At 38.3% G+C, this 15142-nt stretch overlaps 1 protein-coding gene across 1 annotated transcript; it reads left to right on the forward strand.

Moving 5' to 3' along the window:
* The first annotated feature begins 460 nt into the window (after positions 1-460).
* On the forward strand, positions 461-15073 carry LOC122640242 (eukaryotic translation initiation factor 3 subunit A-like). Its single transcript, XM_043833390.1, has 14 exons — positions 461-726; positions 911-1010; positions 6192-6673; positions 7399-7614; positions 7745-8113; positions 8209-8238; positions 8916-9143; positions 9294-9455; positions 10906-11127; positions 11241-11447; positions 11580-11786; positions 13663-13743; positions 14227-14428; positions 14634-15073. The coding sequence occupies exons 2-14, from the start codon at positions 965-967 to the stop codon at positions 15056-15058; spliced, it is 2877 nt and encodes a 958-aa protein (XP_043689325.1). The 5' UTR covers positions 461-726; positions 911-964; the 3' UTR covers positions 15059-15073.
* The last annotated feature ends 69 nt before the right edge of the window (positions 15074-15142 follow it).

Raw genomic sequence — 15142 nt, forward strand, 5'->3', positions numbered from 1 at the left:
CCTTCCTCTTGACGTTAAGCATCGTTAGCTTAAAAGTTGAAATATCCATTTTAACCCCCTTAGTTATTTAAATAAAAACCTCTCATTCCATCTTCTTCCCTCTCATACCGTTCGAGAACTGCGGCATTGCGATCTTGGGCGACTATCACCTACGCCAACGCCAACTCCGATGATCACTTAAGTGGCACTGACCTAACAGAGTGGACTAAGTACAAATAAAGTCATACTATAAGGTGTCTGTGATATTTTGATAGTTTTTGGGATGTCTGTGTCATTCGACTGAACTACAAGGGGTCCATGAAATTTACCCACCCTTTTTTACCTATTTGCTTTGCGTGCAATGAGCCATAAGTTGGTGAATGGGTCGGTCATGGGTTTTTTAGAACCAAACTGAATGGGTCGGTTCCGGGTTTTTTGGAACCCAAACTAAAAACCGCGAAGTTGCTACCCTATTTGACTTAGCGAAGGTTTCGCGGTTTCCGCCTTTGCTTCATCTTTCTCGTTTCCTCCTCTCACTTTTCGTTTGTCTCGTCGACGAATCGACGGCGACAGCTTTCCGTGATAGAAAAACTCGCAAACAAGAAGATTAGAGATCTAAAGCCCTTCAGATACGACTTCCCTAGTTCGTTTTCTTCGAAGATTCCGACGTACGTGGTCTCCGTTTCATGCATTAAGACTCTAAGAAACGAGGATCAAAATAATACCTTCCGATCTAGCTCCACCTCTGTAAGTATTTTAGTATGGAAATTTGGATAGAGCATTCAGAAGTTGAAAACCTAATGTTTGCACTTTTGGCCGTTATTTTATCGATGGAGTTTAGGATCTATTTTGTCTCTAGTAAAACACAGTTTTCTTCTGTTTTTTCTCTTGTTGGGTTGAGATAACGATACATATGGTTTTAATGGATTAGGTCATCCTAGCCTGCTTGTGCTGAGCAGGCGAAATAATTGATTGATCGATAGTCATGGCGACTTTTGCGAAACCAGAGAATGCTCTGAAGCGTGCCGAAGGTCAGTTACTCAAATTCGTTTCTGCCTTTTTTTTAATTAATGTCGTCAAAAGGATGGTTTTCTTGGGCTACGAGTCAGTCTCAAGTGATTTTCTCTCCCCACCTTCTCTTCTCCTGCCTTGCTTTCTGACATTGTTTAGTTCATTGTATTGGACCGTCTATTCCCCCCCCTTTAAAAAAAAAAAAAAGTAGTAAAACATAATTCATGTTTTATTGACAATCAATTTGTTCATGTGATAACCTGTATAACCGTAAAAAGTTCAGATAAAATTAATTAAATGATAAATAGTATGTGGAAGTACTGGTATACAATGATGCATATTCTTATCAAACAGAAGTAGTTATCATGCCTAAAGTTAGGATTGGGCTCCAGATGGTATATTAGTGTGTGTGAGTGTACCATTTCGATATGAAAGCAGGACGGTTGTCAGTTGTTTGAGGGGAGGGAAGTTTCAAAATTTAAACCCGGGTCTAGTATATGAACCCCTATGGTTGTTACAAGGTTCACAAGTTAGCATGTCTACTCAACTCGCTAACCAGTACACCAACTACTTGTGTTCTGCTACAGGAATTATATTCAGCTGTTCCATTCTATTCGAAACCAAGCTGTTATTAACTCATGAGAACATGTTATCTCCACTGTTAAAGGCATCCATAATTGTCTGGCCATAGTTATTTTAAGACCTCCAATGTGCACAATATTACCTTACATCACTGGTGCATTTGTTGCATTTGACCAAACAATCTCAACTCGCCTTCTTTCATCTCATTAGTTGTCATCAAGTGGTGGTGATGTTGCTGAGTTCCTCAAGTGTATTCATCTTGATTCTATATTTTCTTGACTAATCCATCTCAACATCCTCAGCTCAGCTGTACCCTTTCTTTTAATTATTTTTTTCTACTATCAACATTCAGTTCCATAAAACAATGCTTATTTCATAATTTATTATGACTGTGCTGATCACAGAACTCCAGATGATCCTGTCCTCTTCATCTGCCCAGCTCAAATTCTCTCAGCAAACAATCTCTGTCACAATCATAATTTCTCTTTCAGAGCTACATTAGTTTGTTTAGTTTAAAACCTTTTGATTCTTCAGCATACCTCAATATTGCTAACTTTTTTTCACCCTTTCTCTTGGCTTGGAAACCAAAACTGTCATCAACAAAAGTATATACCATGGGATTACTCTATCTATATCTCTATCTACCCTATAATTAGCAAATTTCTGTACAATACATGTGTTGAATGTGCGCTTATGAATTTTGAGGAAAAAAATTGTATTTTGTTGGGGTTCAAAGCTGTGTACAAGGTTCAAAGTATCGTGTATCGTATCGGTTGGGTGATTTTAAGAGACATTATATCGTATCGGAGATACGTTTTGAACACTACAGATATGCATGGAAATGGTCAACAACGCTGTGAGTCAAAAGGGCTTTTTTATGGAATGTATTGACTATATCGATGGTATGGGTATGTATCGGTATGTATCAAGCCGTATCGGTGGATACATATCGATACGTATTAACGCACCCACACATCCATTTATCAATCGTATCGATGGTATCGGTAAGTATACATTGTATCGTATCGCTTTGTATCGGCCGATACAATTCGATTCAATATACTTTAAAAAAAAAACGCATCGGTTTGTATCGTTATGATACGGACCAATACGATATAGACTGATATTTTAAACCCTGGCTGTGAATAAAATGTATTTTTTTACCTTAGCTATCTGATATTATTCTTTTTTGTTTACTATTTCTTTTTCTTTTTTTTGCTTTAATGTTATTAGATATTTTTGGTGTAGTCTTTTTTGTTTACTATTTAATTTTTTTGTTTTATTGTTATTAGATATTTTTGGTATAGTTATAAGTATAGTTCTTTTTTTTTCTCTTCCAATGTCCAAATTAAATTATAACTTACCTACTTACCATACCTCACTCTGTGTTTTCCCCATCCTTGAACCTATTATGGTATGGTCGGTTAACTGATTTGTAACTAATGCAAAGAGATGTAGCTCAGTGTTTACCCATTTGCATCCAAATTTGATTGGAAACTTACTTTCAATTTGTATAATAAATATTTGGAGGGAAAAAAATCTGTTGTATGTTTTAAGTCCAAAGATTCAAGGAAATACATTTTTTATGTTACCCATCTATTTTTCGTACTTTGGCCTCATTTTCCCCTGTATTGTTTCATATTTTTCTATTTATTTCTTGCATTTTGTCCTATTTTTTTAATCTTATGACGCATTCACATTTATAATATACATTTTCACCTTTGTTTTTTCCAGTCCAAACCTAATTTTACTGTTTGTGTCCTGCATTTTATCTTGTCCTGTAATTAAACTGTCTATAGTCTAATAAATGATCTATGGCTAATGAGAAGATGTACTGGTTCAATATTAAACCCATTGCAATCAGCTGTGTTTAGGGACTCAGCCATTTCTCCTCCAGTAGTTAGGAACTTGGTCATCTCTACTGCAATAGTTATACCAATAGTTTAGCTCCACTATATTTATTTTCAATTATGTCAATATATCTACCATTAGTACTTGCCTAAATCCTGCCAAATTATGTCTGTCGTCATATTGTATGTTTTTCTTACAGTTAGAAAAGTTCATTTTAAGTTCTTTCTTCTTTTCTAAACTTTCTATCAGTTACCTAATTGAATAGTTTTTTTTTAAAAAAAAAAAATCTAGCTGGCATGAATTTGTGGTTATTTTTCTAATGATCTAGATGGTAATTCCTTGCTTTGGTTTTTTTTTTTTTTTTTGGGGGGGGGGGGGGATGGGGGAGTCTCTCTATCATGTCAATGCTATGGTTGGCAATTTGATCAACATAGTTCAAATATCAAATAGACTGTCGGAGGGTAGTCTATCCCCTTGATTAACCAGATGGCAAGTTTGGCTTCCCATCCAGTTTTTTTTTTTTTTGGAGTATCGTATCGTAGAAAATATGTGGACATAATTAAAGATATGTATGATGGAGTAGTGACAAGTGTAAGAACTGTGGATGGACAAAGTAGTGAATTCTCAATTGGGTTATATCAAGGATCAGCTTTAAGCCCTTATTTGTTTGCGCTTATCATGGATGATTTAACCAGAGACATCCAAGATGAGGTTCCTTGGTGTATGCTTTTTGGTAATGATATTTTTTTGGTGGATTAGACAAAAGCAGGGATTAATGCCAAATTAGAGTTATGAAGATCAACCTTGGAATCAAAAGGTAAGATAAATAGAAAGAAGATGGAGTATATGGTGTGTAATTATGGTTACACTAGGATGGATAATGAGGTGGTGAAACTTGATGAGTGGGAAATTCCCCAAAGTGATTATTTTAGATATCTCTGCTCAATCATAAATAAAGAAGGTGATATAGAGGATGGTGTTTCACAGAGAACTAAAATAGGATGGGTAGAGTGGGGAGGTGCGTCCAAAGTGTTGTGTGATCGGCGTATTCCTTTAAAACTTAAAAGGAATTTATAGGACAATCGTACGATTGGCTATGATGTATGGTGCGGAATGCTGGGCAGTTAAGAAGCATCATATAGATAAACTCACTGTAGCGGAGATGAGGATGTTGAGATGGATGAGTGGAAAAACTAGGAAGAATAAAGTAAGGAATGATCTTATTAGAGCTAGTTTGGGAGTTGCCCTGATACATGATAAGCTATGAGAAAGTCGTTTGAGGTGGCATGACCATGTTCAACGAAGGTCTTTGGAGTTTGGATGCTCCAGTACGGAGGTGTGATTTTGATTCAAATTGAAGGAACTAAAAGAGGCAGGGGCAGATCTAAAATGACCTTAGGAGAAGTGGTGAGGAAAGACATGCATAGCTAAGGCCTTGTATCAAATATGAGCTCGAATAGATCTGATTGGAGGGCAAGGATCCACGTAGCCGACCCCATTTAGTTGGGATGAGGCTGAGTTGTTGTTGTTATTGTATCGTAGTTATCGGTGGGTATCAATACAATATTTACTGACACAGTACTTATTTTTTAGAAAAAATATATTGACCGATACGGGTCGATACAATCCGATACAAGTAAGATACACTTGATACACCTCTTTTAAACCTGCAAAACAGAAACCGTGAGTGAGATACACAAACTGAGCGCAACCAAAAGCCTTGGAAACTTCTTGTTATTTTCGATATGAATTGGAGAGAATCATCTCATCTAACATAAAAAACGACCCTGATCTTCACGATTTTAACAAGTTTTGGGGATTTATAGTGCTTAAATTGTGGATCGAGACAGATTTGGGCGAAAAATTGGTTAAGTTGCAGATCTTTTTTTTATTACTTATTTTTGGTTATGCATCACTAGATTAGGTAAAAATAGCTCAAATTCTTGCCTATATATATATATCAACTGCCACTGATGGGAAAGCGATAAGAAGCCTGATATATATGTTGCATAATGAGGTCTTTTGTGTTTCAAAACTGTATTTTATATGTATCATAAACACATCCATGCATTTGTTGACCATTTTCATGTGTATCTTGCGTCTCTCTGATACAATACGCCTTTAAAATCACCCCTCCGATATGATACTCGATAATCGATATCAATACTTCAGTCCTTGGTCCCATCTCTATGATATGGCCACTTCTTGCTCTTGTTTTTGTAGCTCTTAAAGCAAAGATGCCAAAGTTGTCTTTTCAACTGTTTCTTTGAGCTTTACATTGCCTTGTGGGAGAATGTATTTACATTGGATGGATGATGCTGTGAATGTTGCTATGTTGCAAAATTTGAGAACCAATAAAGCTTGTATGTGTGATGCTTAATGGAGTGGGAATGAAACATGAGACCATCATATATTTGTATATAAATTAATAACCTTTCACGTTTGACTCTCCACCAGTTAGGATGTCAGGCCTATATGCTGCTTCCAGGTAGCTGCATGATCTGGATTAAGATTTTTCCATGGAAATAGTCTTTGATGGTGTAACTCTTGTCTATTACATTTGCATATCTCATCTCCATCATCTTTGAACATTTATGTAATTGATTGGTGCATAGTTGTCAAGGGGTCGCCTAGGTGCCTTCTTGTTGTCACCTTGATTCCCCCCCCCCCCCCAACCGCCTTGGGTCTCCTAGTGGCCTTGACAACTATGGACTAGTGTCATAATCTTTTGGAACTAGGACTAATTTTTTGCTCATGCATGGGTACAGAATTGATCAATGTTGGACAGAAGCAAGCAGCCCTGCAAGCACTTCATGATCTGATCACTTCGAAGCGGTACAGAGCATGGCAGAAGACACTTGAACGTATAATGTTTAAGTATGTGGAGCTGTGTGTGGACATGCGAAAGGGTAGATTTGCCAAGGATGGCCTGATTCAGTATCGTATTGTATGCCAACAAGTGAACGTCAATTCATTAGAGGAAGTGATCAAACACTTTATGCATCTGTCCACTGAGAAAGCAGAGCAAGCTCGAAGCCAGGCACAGGCCCTGGAAGAAGCTCTGGATGTTGATGATCTGGAAGCAGATAAAAGACCAGAAGACCTAATGTTAAGCTATGTCAGTGGAGAGAAAGGAAAGGATAGGTCCGATCGTGAACTTGTAACCCCATGGTTCAAATTCTTGTGGGAGACCTACAGAACGGTGCTTGAGATTTTACGTAACAACTCAAAATTGGAAACACTTTATGCGGTGAGTTGTCTGGTCTTGTTTACAGTTTCATAGTTAATGTTGGTTTTTGGAGTTTAATTTTGTCTTGTTTCACAGGTCATGATTTTTGTTTTGTTTCTTCAGTTTGTGTAACTGCAGACTGGAACTTGGAGGTCCAGAACTTTGAATCTTTCCACATTTCTATCTACTGGTTGCTTTAATCTAAAATTGAATCAGGTTTCAGATCCACAAGGCCAAAGGCCCAAAACTTAACAAGGAAAAACTGATTAATTTCGTTTTCAATGATTGGAGTTGAAACTCTTGTCAGTTTATGATATCTACTTAATTGTTTGAGATCAGTTTAACACAAGCCACCTCATTGGACTTCAAACTACCTTACGGAATTTCCATACTTTATTGGAATTCAAGCTTCAACTTAACGTGGAGGTCTGAATCCCTGTTGGTCACGGGAATTAAATTGGGAAGATAATAGAACTAATTCCCATGATTCACCATTTACACTGTCTGATCCAATGTAAACTGTATTTCATTTTGTAGTCTGCCTGATAATAGACTTTGTAAATTTCTTTTATTTTTAATATTGTAATTTGTGTAAATTTAGCTAACCAACTTAGAAACTAAATGACAAGCAATCTGTTGTGGCATACCGGCATGTGTGAACAAGTACCATCTATTTAATGACCTGTGAAGTTTCAGATTATTATGTTGCACAAAAATTATTGCTAAACCCAACTTATTTTGTGTAGATGACGGCACACCGGGCTTTCCAGTTCTGTAAGCAATATAAACGAACAACTGAGTTTCGCAGGCTATGTGAAATAATCAGGAATCATCTGGCAAATCTTAACAAATACAGAGACCAGAGGGACCGTCCTGACTTGTCGTCTCCAGAAAGCTTGCAGCTTTATCTTGATACAAGGTTCGAGCAGCTCAAGATTGCAAATGAACTCAAACTCTGGCAGGTATCTGTTTCTACTCCTCCTCTTGCTTACTTTGCCTCCTATTGTAGGATGGGTAGATGAACTCATTAGTGTATTTTCCTCCGTCATAGCTACTTATGTTTCTTACTACTGTTTGCTCTGATGTCTGCAGGAAGCTTTCCGTTCAGTTGAAGATATTCATGGGTTGATGTGCATGGTTAAGAAAACCCCCAAGCCATCCTTGATGGTCATTTATTATGCTAAACTAACGGAGATATTTTGGGTTTCAGACAGCCACCTTTATCATGCTTATGCATGGTTCAAACTTTTCACATTTCAGAAATCTTATAACAAGAATTTAACCCAGAAGGATTTGCAATTGATAGCATCTTCAGTTGTTTTAGCTGCACTTTCTGTGACCCCCTATGCTCACACATATGGTGCGTCTCATTTGGAGCTTGAAAATGAGAAGGATAGAAATTCGAGGATGGCTAGCCTTATAGGGTTTAATCTTGACCCTAAACGCGAGAGCAGGGAAGTGGTAATGTGATATATATTTTTTGGTTCTGTTTAATTTTTTTCTTGCTTCCTCTTTTATTGCATAGTTTTCTTACCGACAGAGTTCTTTTTCTCCAGCTCTCAAGGTCTTCACTTCTTGCGGAACTGGTAAGATTGGAAATCTATATTCCTTGCATCATATTTTATTGGATTTCTGCCACTCTGTCCTTCCCTAAAAAAAAAAAGAGGAAAGAAAAAAAAAAATAATGGCAATGGCATCCATGTGGTAAAGCTAGTGAATTTGTCAATGTCATTGAAACTTGAGAAAAAACTCTCAATTCAGATAAATTTTGTTCAGGTCATATCTTGAGTCTTGACTGGATGTGCTTGGTTTTGTTTGAAACCTTCCAAAGGCTTCGATTGGCTATTAGGTTTAGATTCATTGTCCTTGCTCAGCTTTCACTAATGGGGTCCCAATTTTCTTCTAATAAGGGTCACTTGTCTCGATTGAATTTAAACCACTAAATTCTCTCTGATCTGAAGGGGATTTTTTTTTTAAAAAAAAAAATTTCAGAAGAGCCAATTGGCTTTTCTGTGCTGCCAAAAGTAGGACTGCATATTATATTTAAGGGAAAAATAATGCTGCCTGGTCGTGTGGCCTCTGCTCCCAGACAAGGAGCGTGCGAAATTACCACCCATGCCTCCTGAAATTAAAAATCTTATCCATGTTGATGCCCATATTTAATCTATCGTCATTGTCCCTTTCTGACTGATCATTTTATTTCATGCAATGTGGAATGACTTTATTATTTCTGAATATTGGTTAACCTGGATATTAACGACAGGTTTCAAAAGGCGTAATGACCTGTGTATCTCAGGAAGTAAAAGATCTTTACCATCTTTTAGAGCATGAGTTTCTCCCCTTAGATCTTGCATCTAAAGTACAGCCACTGTTAACCAAAATTTCCAAAGTAGGAGGGAAGCTTGCTTCAGCTTCTTCTATTCCGGAATTACAGCTATCACAGTATATTCCTGCCCTTGAAAAGCTTGCTACTTTGAGATTGCTACAACAGGTGCATGTTTATGTTAGCTATTCTATTCTGTTATTATTCTTTATTTAAATTAATTAACCTAGTTATTTCACTCTCCTTGCAAACAATTATTACATTTTTTTGGTGGAAGGGAAATTTACCTTGTTGATAGGTTGCTTTCTGCTTTTCCAGGTTTCCAAGGTTTATCAGACGATGAAGATTGAGGTGCTGTCTAGGATGATCCCTTTTTTTGATAGTTCTGTTGTGGAAAAGATTTCTGTTGATGCCGTTAAATACAATTTCATCTCCATGAAAGTTGACCATAGGAAGGGTGCTGTTGTATTTGGTAATTTGGTAAGTTTATGTGTTCCTTTAATGAGAAAACTTGATGTTTTAGTTGGTGATCCTCCACCTTGATGATTGAAAATCAAAATTTTATGTGGATTTGTGATGTGATGAGGTGAAATTCTTTGAGACAAACAAGCATCCTGCGTACATGTGCCTTGCAATCTGGTATGCTGGACTTTCTTATTCAAGGATTCATTGGATAATGGATACAACAGTCAGCTGGATCAGATTGGAATCGGCCAGGGCTGATCTAATCCCTGCTTAAGGTTATTTATTTTAGGATCAGATGATCCTCTGGATCCAGTCTGGATCGGGATTTATCAGTGCAGATCAGTTCCTATCTTGAATTCGAAATGCTTGTGCTGCACGGACTTCTGTAGTTTGAACACCATCAGAACCATTGGAAAGATAAAATACCATGTTAAAATGGATAAAGTTTGAGTATAATTGTCATTGTCATCATCCCCATCAAGGCATCAACATTAGGAAGCACTCCCAACTATTTAGGGTGTGAAATGTATATTTCTCGTACCCTCCCTTCAGTTTCACCTTTTATTCAGTTGTTAAAATTCTAATGGCAATTAGAAATAGATAAGCTCTTGTCAGTTACAACAACAACTACAACAACATAGCCTTGTACCAACTAAATGGATTCAGCTACATGAGCTCTGGTCACTTGGTGATTGCAAAAAGAAAGTTTTGGATTTCAAGAATATTTTTTTATTGGTACCAAAGCCTTCCAGGTTTGGGATTTTAAGAATACTGCTTGTATTGGTACCATTCTCAACTCTGCAGTCTGTTTGTACTGCCAGGACTCCACCATGTATTATGTGGCTATTCTGATACGAATCTGCTCTCCCCCCCCCCCCCCCCCTCTCTGCCTTACCAACTAGGATTATAGACCGTAGGGTGCTTGGATGTTTGCCAAAACATTTTTCTTTTGTAATGGAATTTTGGCATTTCCCAATGATTTGCAGGACTTCAGATGTTTCTATATTGAATTTGAACCTTGTACTGTTAAACTTGCTGGTGTTAACTTCATATCAACTCATGTCCTCCAAACTGTCCCCTCTGTTTTTATTGTTGGCTATATCCACAATGACATACAACTCAAACTCACTTTAATCGAAGACTTGCATGCAACTCACAACAATCTAGCCTTACCCCAAGCATATGGTGTCATCCACCTGAATCCTGTTCCACCAGTCCACTTTATCTAGGGCCATATCTTCCATTAATGATCAAGTACTAATGTCTGTTTTCTTGCCACTTTAACCTAAGTCATTTTTTTATCTTATCTTTGACTCTTTGTCCTTTCAATGCCTTCAACTTGCAGTATATCATGTCATGCACAAACACATAACATCTACAGATAATCTTCTTCCTGGATTTAAATGTCTTCTAGCTAATGCATTTATTTTCCCCCATGTTGTCACTGGCATTGGGCTTTGTTCAGGACCTTGAATCAGACAGGCTTCGACATCATCTTACCATTCTTGCTGAATCTCTTAATAAAGTGAAGACCCTGATTTATCCTCCGGTGAAGAATGAATCCAAATTAGGTGATACTTTGCCTGGTTTAGCAGAGATTGTTGATAAAGAACACAGGAGGCTTCTTGCTCGGAAATCGATAATTGAGAAACGCAAAGAAGAGCAAGAACGACAAATGTTAGAAATGGTAATTCCATTTTACGTTTCTGTATGAATTGTTAACCTGCAGTTTGGTGGATCCTTCTGATCTGAAGGTAAATAAATCATTTCTGTTTAAACATTGTACTTTTAATTCTTCAGGAACGCGAGGAAGAGTCAAAAAGACTTAAATTACAGAAAATTACTGAAGAGGCTGAACAAAAGAGACTTGCAACAGAGTCTACCCGAAGGGAGGAACAAAGGATCCGCAGGGAAATCGAAGAGAGAGAACTTGAAGAAGCTCAAGCTATGCTTCAGGAAGCAGAGAAACGTAGTAAAAAGAAGGGAAAGAAGCCAGTCATTGAAGGGGTGAGTTTATTCTATTTGCTGTTTTCCTGTTTGTGTGTGTGTGTATATATATATTCTTCGTTGTACTTTGTTCTATGATACAGCCTAATCTTTTCTTTCCAAACTCATTTTTGGGAATTGTATTCCTTGCAGGAGAAAATGACCAAACAGACATTGATTGAATTGGCTTTGAATGAGCAACTCAAAGAGAGGCAGGAAATGGAAAAGAAATTACAGAAACTTGCCAAAACAATGGATTATATGGAAAGAGCTAAAAGAGAAGAGGAGGCGTCTCTGATAGAAGCTGCATATCAAAATCGATTGGTGGAAGAAGAGATACTTCATGAACATGAGCAGCAGGTATGTTCTGAATTCCTCCTACTTTTATGATGCAACTATTTTTATTTGGTTTGGTTACAACAATTCATTATGGGAATATGTTGAGGAGTCAGATCTTCCTCGCCCTCAACAATTAGGATGGGGACATGTGCCCAAAATAGTACGGGTATTGGACTTGGCTAAAATGTGCCAAAGAAAAGGGGGTTAATGTTTCCAAAAGGGTGGAGGGGCTCAATGTGTCTTCATATCATAGTTATCAAGGAGTCAACTTGGTCGCTTTGTTGGTGTCACCTTGCGTACATGCCCCCTCCAAAGCCTTATGTTGCATAAACGCTGTGACAACTATGCTTTGTATTCTTCACAGCCATATGAGTGTTCTGTTTGGTGTATCTTGGACATATATGGCCACACCCATGCTGAGGACATGTCATCTCATCATGGGTACTCCATGGGCACATGAAGTGTTTGGTTAACATTGCTGTGTATTTCCTAACACACACTCCAAAAAAAAAAAGGTCTCTTGTAAACTCATAAATTTGGTTGGTTGGTTGCAAATGCAAATTTTTAGCAACTCTTCATGAAATAAAAATCAATACTGATGAGAAAAATACTCAATCATCTAGGGGGGTGCTTGTCTAGAGGACCCTGTGCGAAAATATAACAGACTAGGGAAGAAAAAGTCAAAGCTAAAACTTGAAAAATAATCAGCAAAAAGGGTTGTGAATTTACTTGTCATTAAACCTCTCTCTCTCTCTCTCTCTCCATACATAGAGCTTCATGTGGGAAGGCATTCAAGCCTACCAACCCAGACTATTGTCGCCTAGTGAAATTAAAGGAGAAGCAGAAAGATTTGAGCTTAAGTTATTGAGAAGAGAGAGAAACAAAGGAAAGAAAAAGAATAGAGGCTCAAACCTCTGAGATCAGTCAATTTCATAAGACTGAAACAGTATCCATGTTGAACCAGAACTACTTTTTTTTTGTTGGTATGTCAGTATACGTCTGCGTCTCTGTGACGCAGGAATAATCATGGAACTAAATCTCGGTCGAAACTGACCAAAATCTCTGTTGTCTCAGTTTCGGGCCTGGCCGAAACGAAACCCATGGTCGAAAATCAAAATTCGCTGGGTTTCAACTTGGGGAGGACCAGGGTCAAAATCTCGAAACGAGATCCAGCACTACACATCTTGATTTCGGGCCTGGCCGAAACCGAGATTTAGAACCTTGGGAATAATCAGTTCAGGTCCAGGTCCCGGTCCCAAGCTTCTAGGAAGCTTTAATTGGAGTTCTTTTATTATGTATTGGTACCTAAATCAAATGCCAACAGTAACCTATATGAACATGGAAACGGAAAACAATGGAGCGTGAAAACTTAAAGGAGGGGAGGGGAGGGGAGTAAACACTAAAATTTGACTGGAGATACTGAAATATATGGCCATGTATTTACGAGGGGAGGGGGAGTAAAATATTAAAGGAGGGGAGGGGGGAGTAAACACTAAAATATAAAGGGTGGAAACGGAAAACAATGGAGTGTGAAAACTTGTGAAGATTAAAATTGATGGACATGTATTTACAAAGTGGACGATACAAACAAAAGGAGAATTTTGTTGGAAAATGTGGAGTTTGGGTATATGGGCTGTCCTTGAGAACAGCTATATGAACTTGTGACTAACATGCTTAAGATTAGGATTTAGCGGTAAATATGCCCCCCCTAAAAGAGATACAGGAATTAGATCTTACTGAGATCAGTTGAGCTCAGCCGTTTGGTCCCCCCTTCACCCCACATTTTTGTCCTCTATCCACATGCACACATGCATACTCGCACGTGTGCTCAAGTATGACTTTGATTCTCTAATTATTTCCTAAATCTACTAATTGGAATCTCCATTCTGTGTTGCAGCAAGAGATTGAGCTGAGCAGACAGCGGCATGCAGGAGACTTACAGGAGAAGAACAGGCTGGTTCACATTTTGGAACAGAAGGTTAGTCTATTATATTTTCCTTGTCATATTGTATAAATTTAGTTGAGTTAGTCTTGGGTCCATGAGGTTACTTTTGTAGCCAAGATCCAATTAATGTAGGAATCTGCTTCCCAGTCAAATTTGGCCATCGGTGAAAGAATGGAGATTTAATTGTATATTTCTTGTTTAGTTAATTACCATTGGCAACCTTTCTTAAGACCTGAGCCTGCCCAGATGAATGGATTGGTTTGCTTGGAGATTTTTTGAAAGATGGAGCAACCTCCTTGGGTTGTTAGACTAGTGGTTTTGTAAGTGCGCTAAGAACCTGCAAACTGGAGATATCTGTCTCGTGTAGTTTTGTTCTTCGGATATTTTATTGACTGTTAGGGGTTTAATGGACGAGTGAATTTTGCAAAGTATGAGAAATTTAACTTATTGAATAATCTGTTTTTAAATTTTCCACTCCAATCCAATAAATTCTCTCTGAATCTTTTGTTATTTCAGAAAATATTCCAGGAGAGGATCGTCCATCATCGAGAAGCTGAATTTAATAAATTAAAGAGGGAGAGAGAGGAGCAAATCAGGCAACTTCTGCAGTCCAAGAAACAGGAGAGGGAGGCTAAGAGGAAGTTGATATTCTATTTGAAATCTGAGGAGGAGAGGTTGAAAAAGTTGGAGGAAGAGGAGGCTGCTCGGAAGTGTGAAGGTATTTTGCCGTTTTTTTTATACCTTAAATTTTTTCCCTACCTAGGAAGGTAAAAAATATAATTAATCAGGGAAATATCTAAGGACAATCTGCACCTCCACTTCTGGCACATATGGGAGCAGATTCATGGGGATGGGTTGACTAGTTAATGGCTTGTTTCTACAACATCTAATTGGTATTTGGTTGGAATTTCATGAATTTGCAGAGGTTGAGAGGCGAAAGAAGGAAGAAGCTGAACGTCTTGCAAAATTGAATGAAATTGCTGAAAAGCAGAGGAAGAGGGAGAAGGAATTGGAAGAGAAGGAGAGGCTGATGAAAGGAAGGGTAGCTGAGCCACCAACAAGGCCTGCTGAACATCCTGCTGGGGCCCGCCAGCCAGAACCTATAGCTGTTGCTCCTGCTGCTGCATCATCTACTGGGAAATATGTTCCCAGGTTTATGAGGGAGAGACAAGAGGTCCCTGGAGCTGCTCCACCTCCGGAACCTGATCGGTGGGTCAAACAGGATGATCGTCCACCCCAATCCAGTGATAGGTGGCGTAGCGATGACCGTCGTTACTCGAGTGGTGGCTCGAGGCCCTCCACATGGTCAGCATCCAGGATCTCTCCGCGTGGTGGATCTGAGCATTGACCGCCAACCTGTCCTAGAGCAGCATTGTCTTGGAGACAATTTATTGAAGGGAATTTCCCCTTTTTTTGATTATGAGGTATTAGC

Source organism: Telopea speciosissima, chromosome 9 (assembly GCF_018873765.1).
Source record: "Telopea speciosissima isolate NSW1024214 ecotype Mountain lineage chromosome 9, Tspe_v1, whole genome shotgun sequence".
NCBI classification, from domain to species: domain Eukaryota; kingdom Viridiplantae; phylum Streptophyta; class Magnoliopsida; order Proteales; family Proteaceae; genus Telopea; species Telopea speciosissima.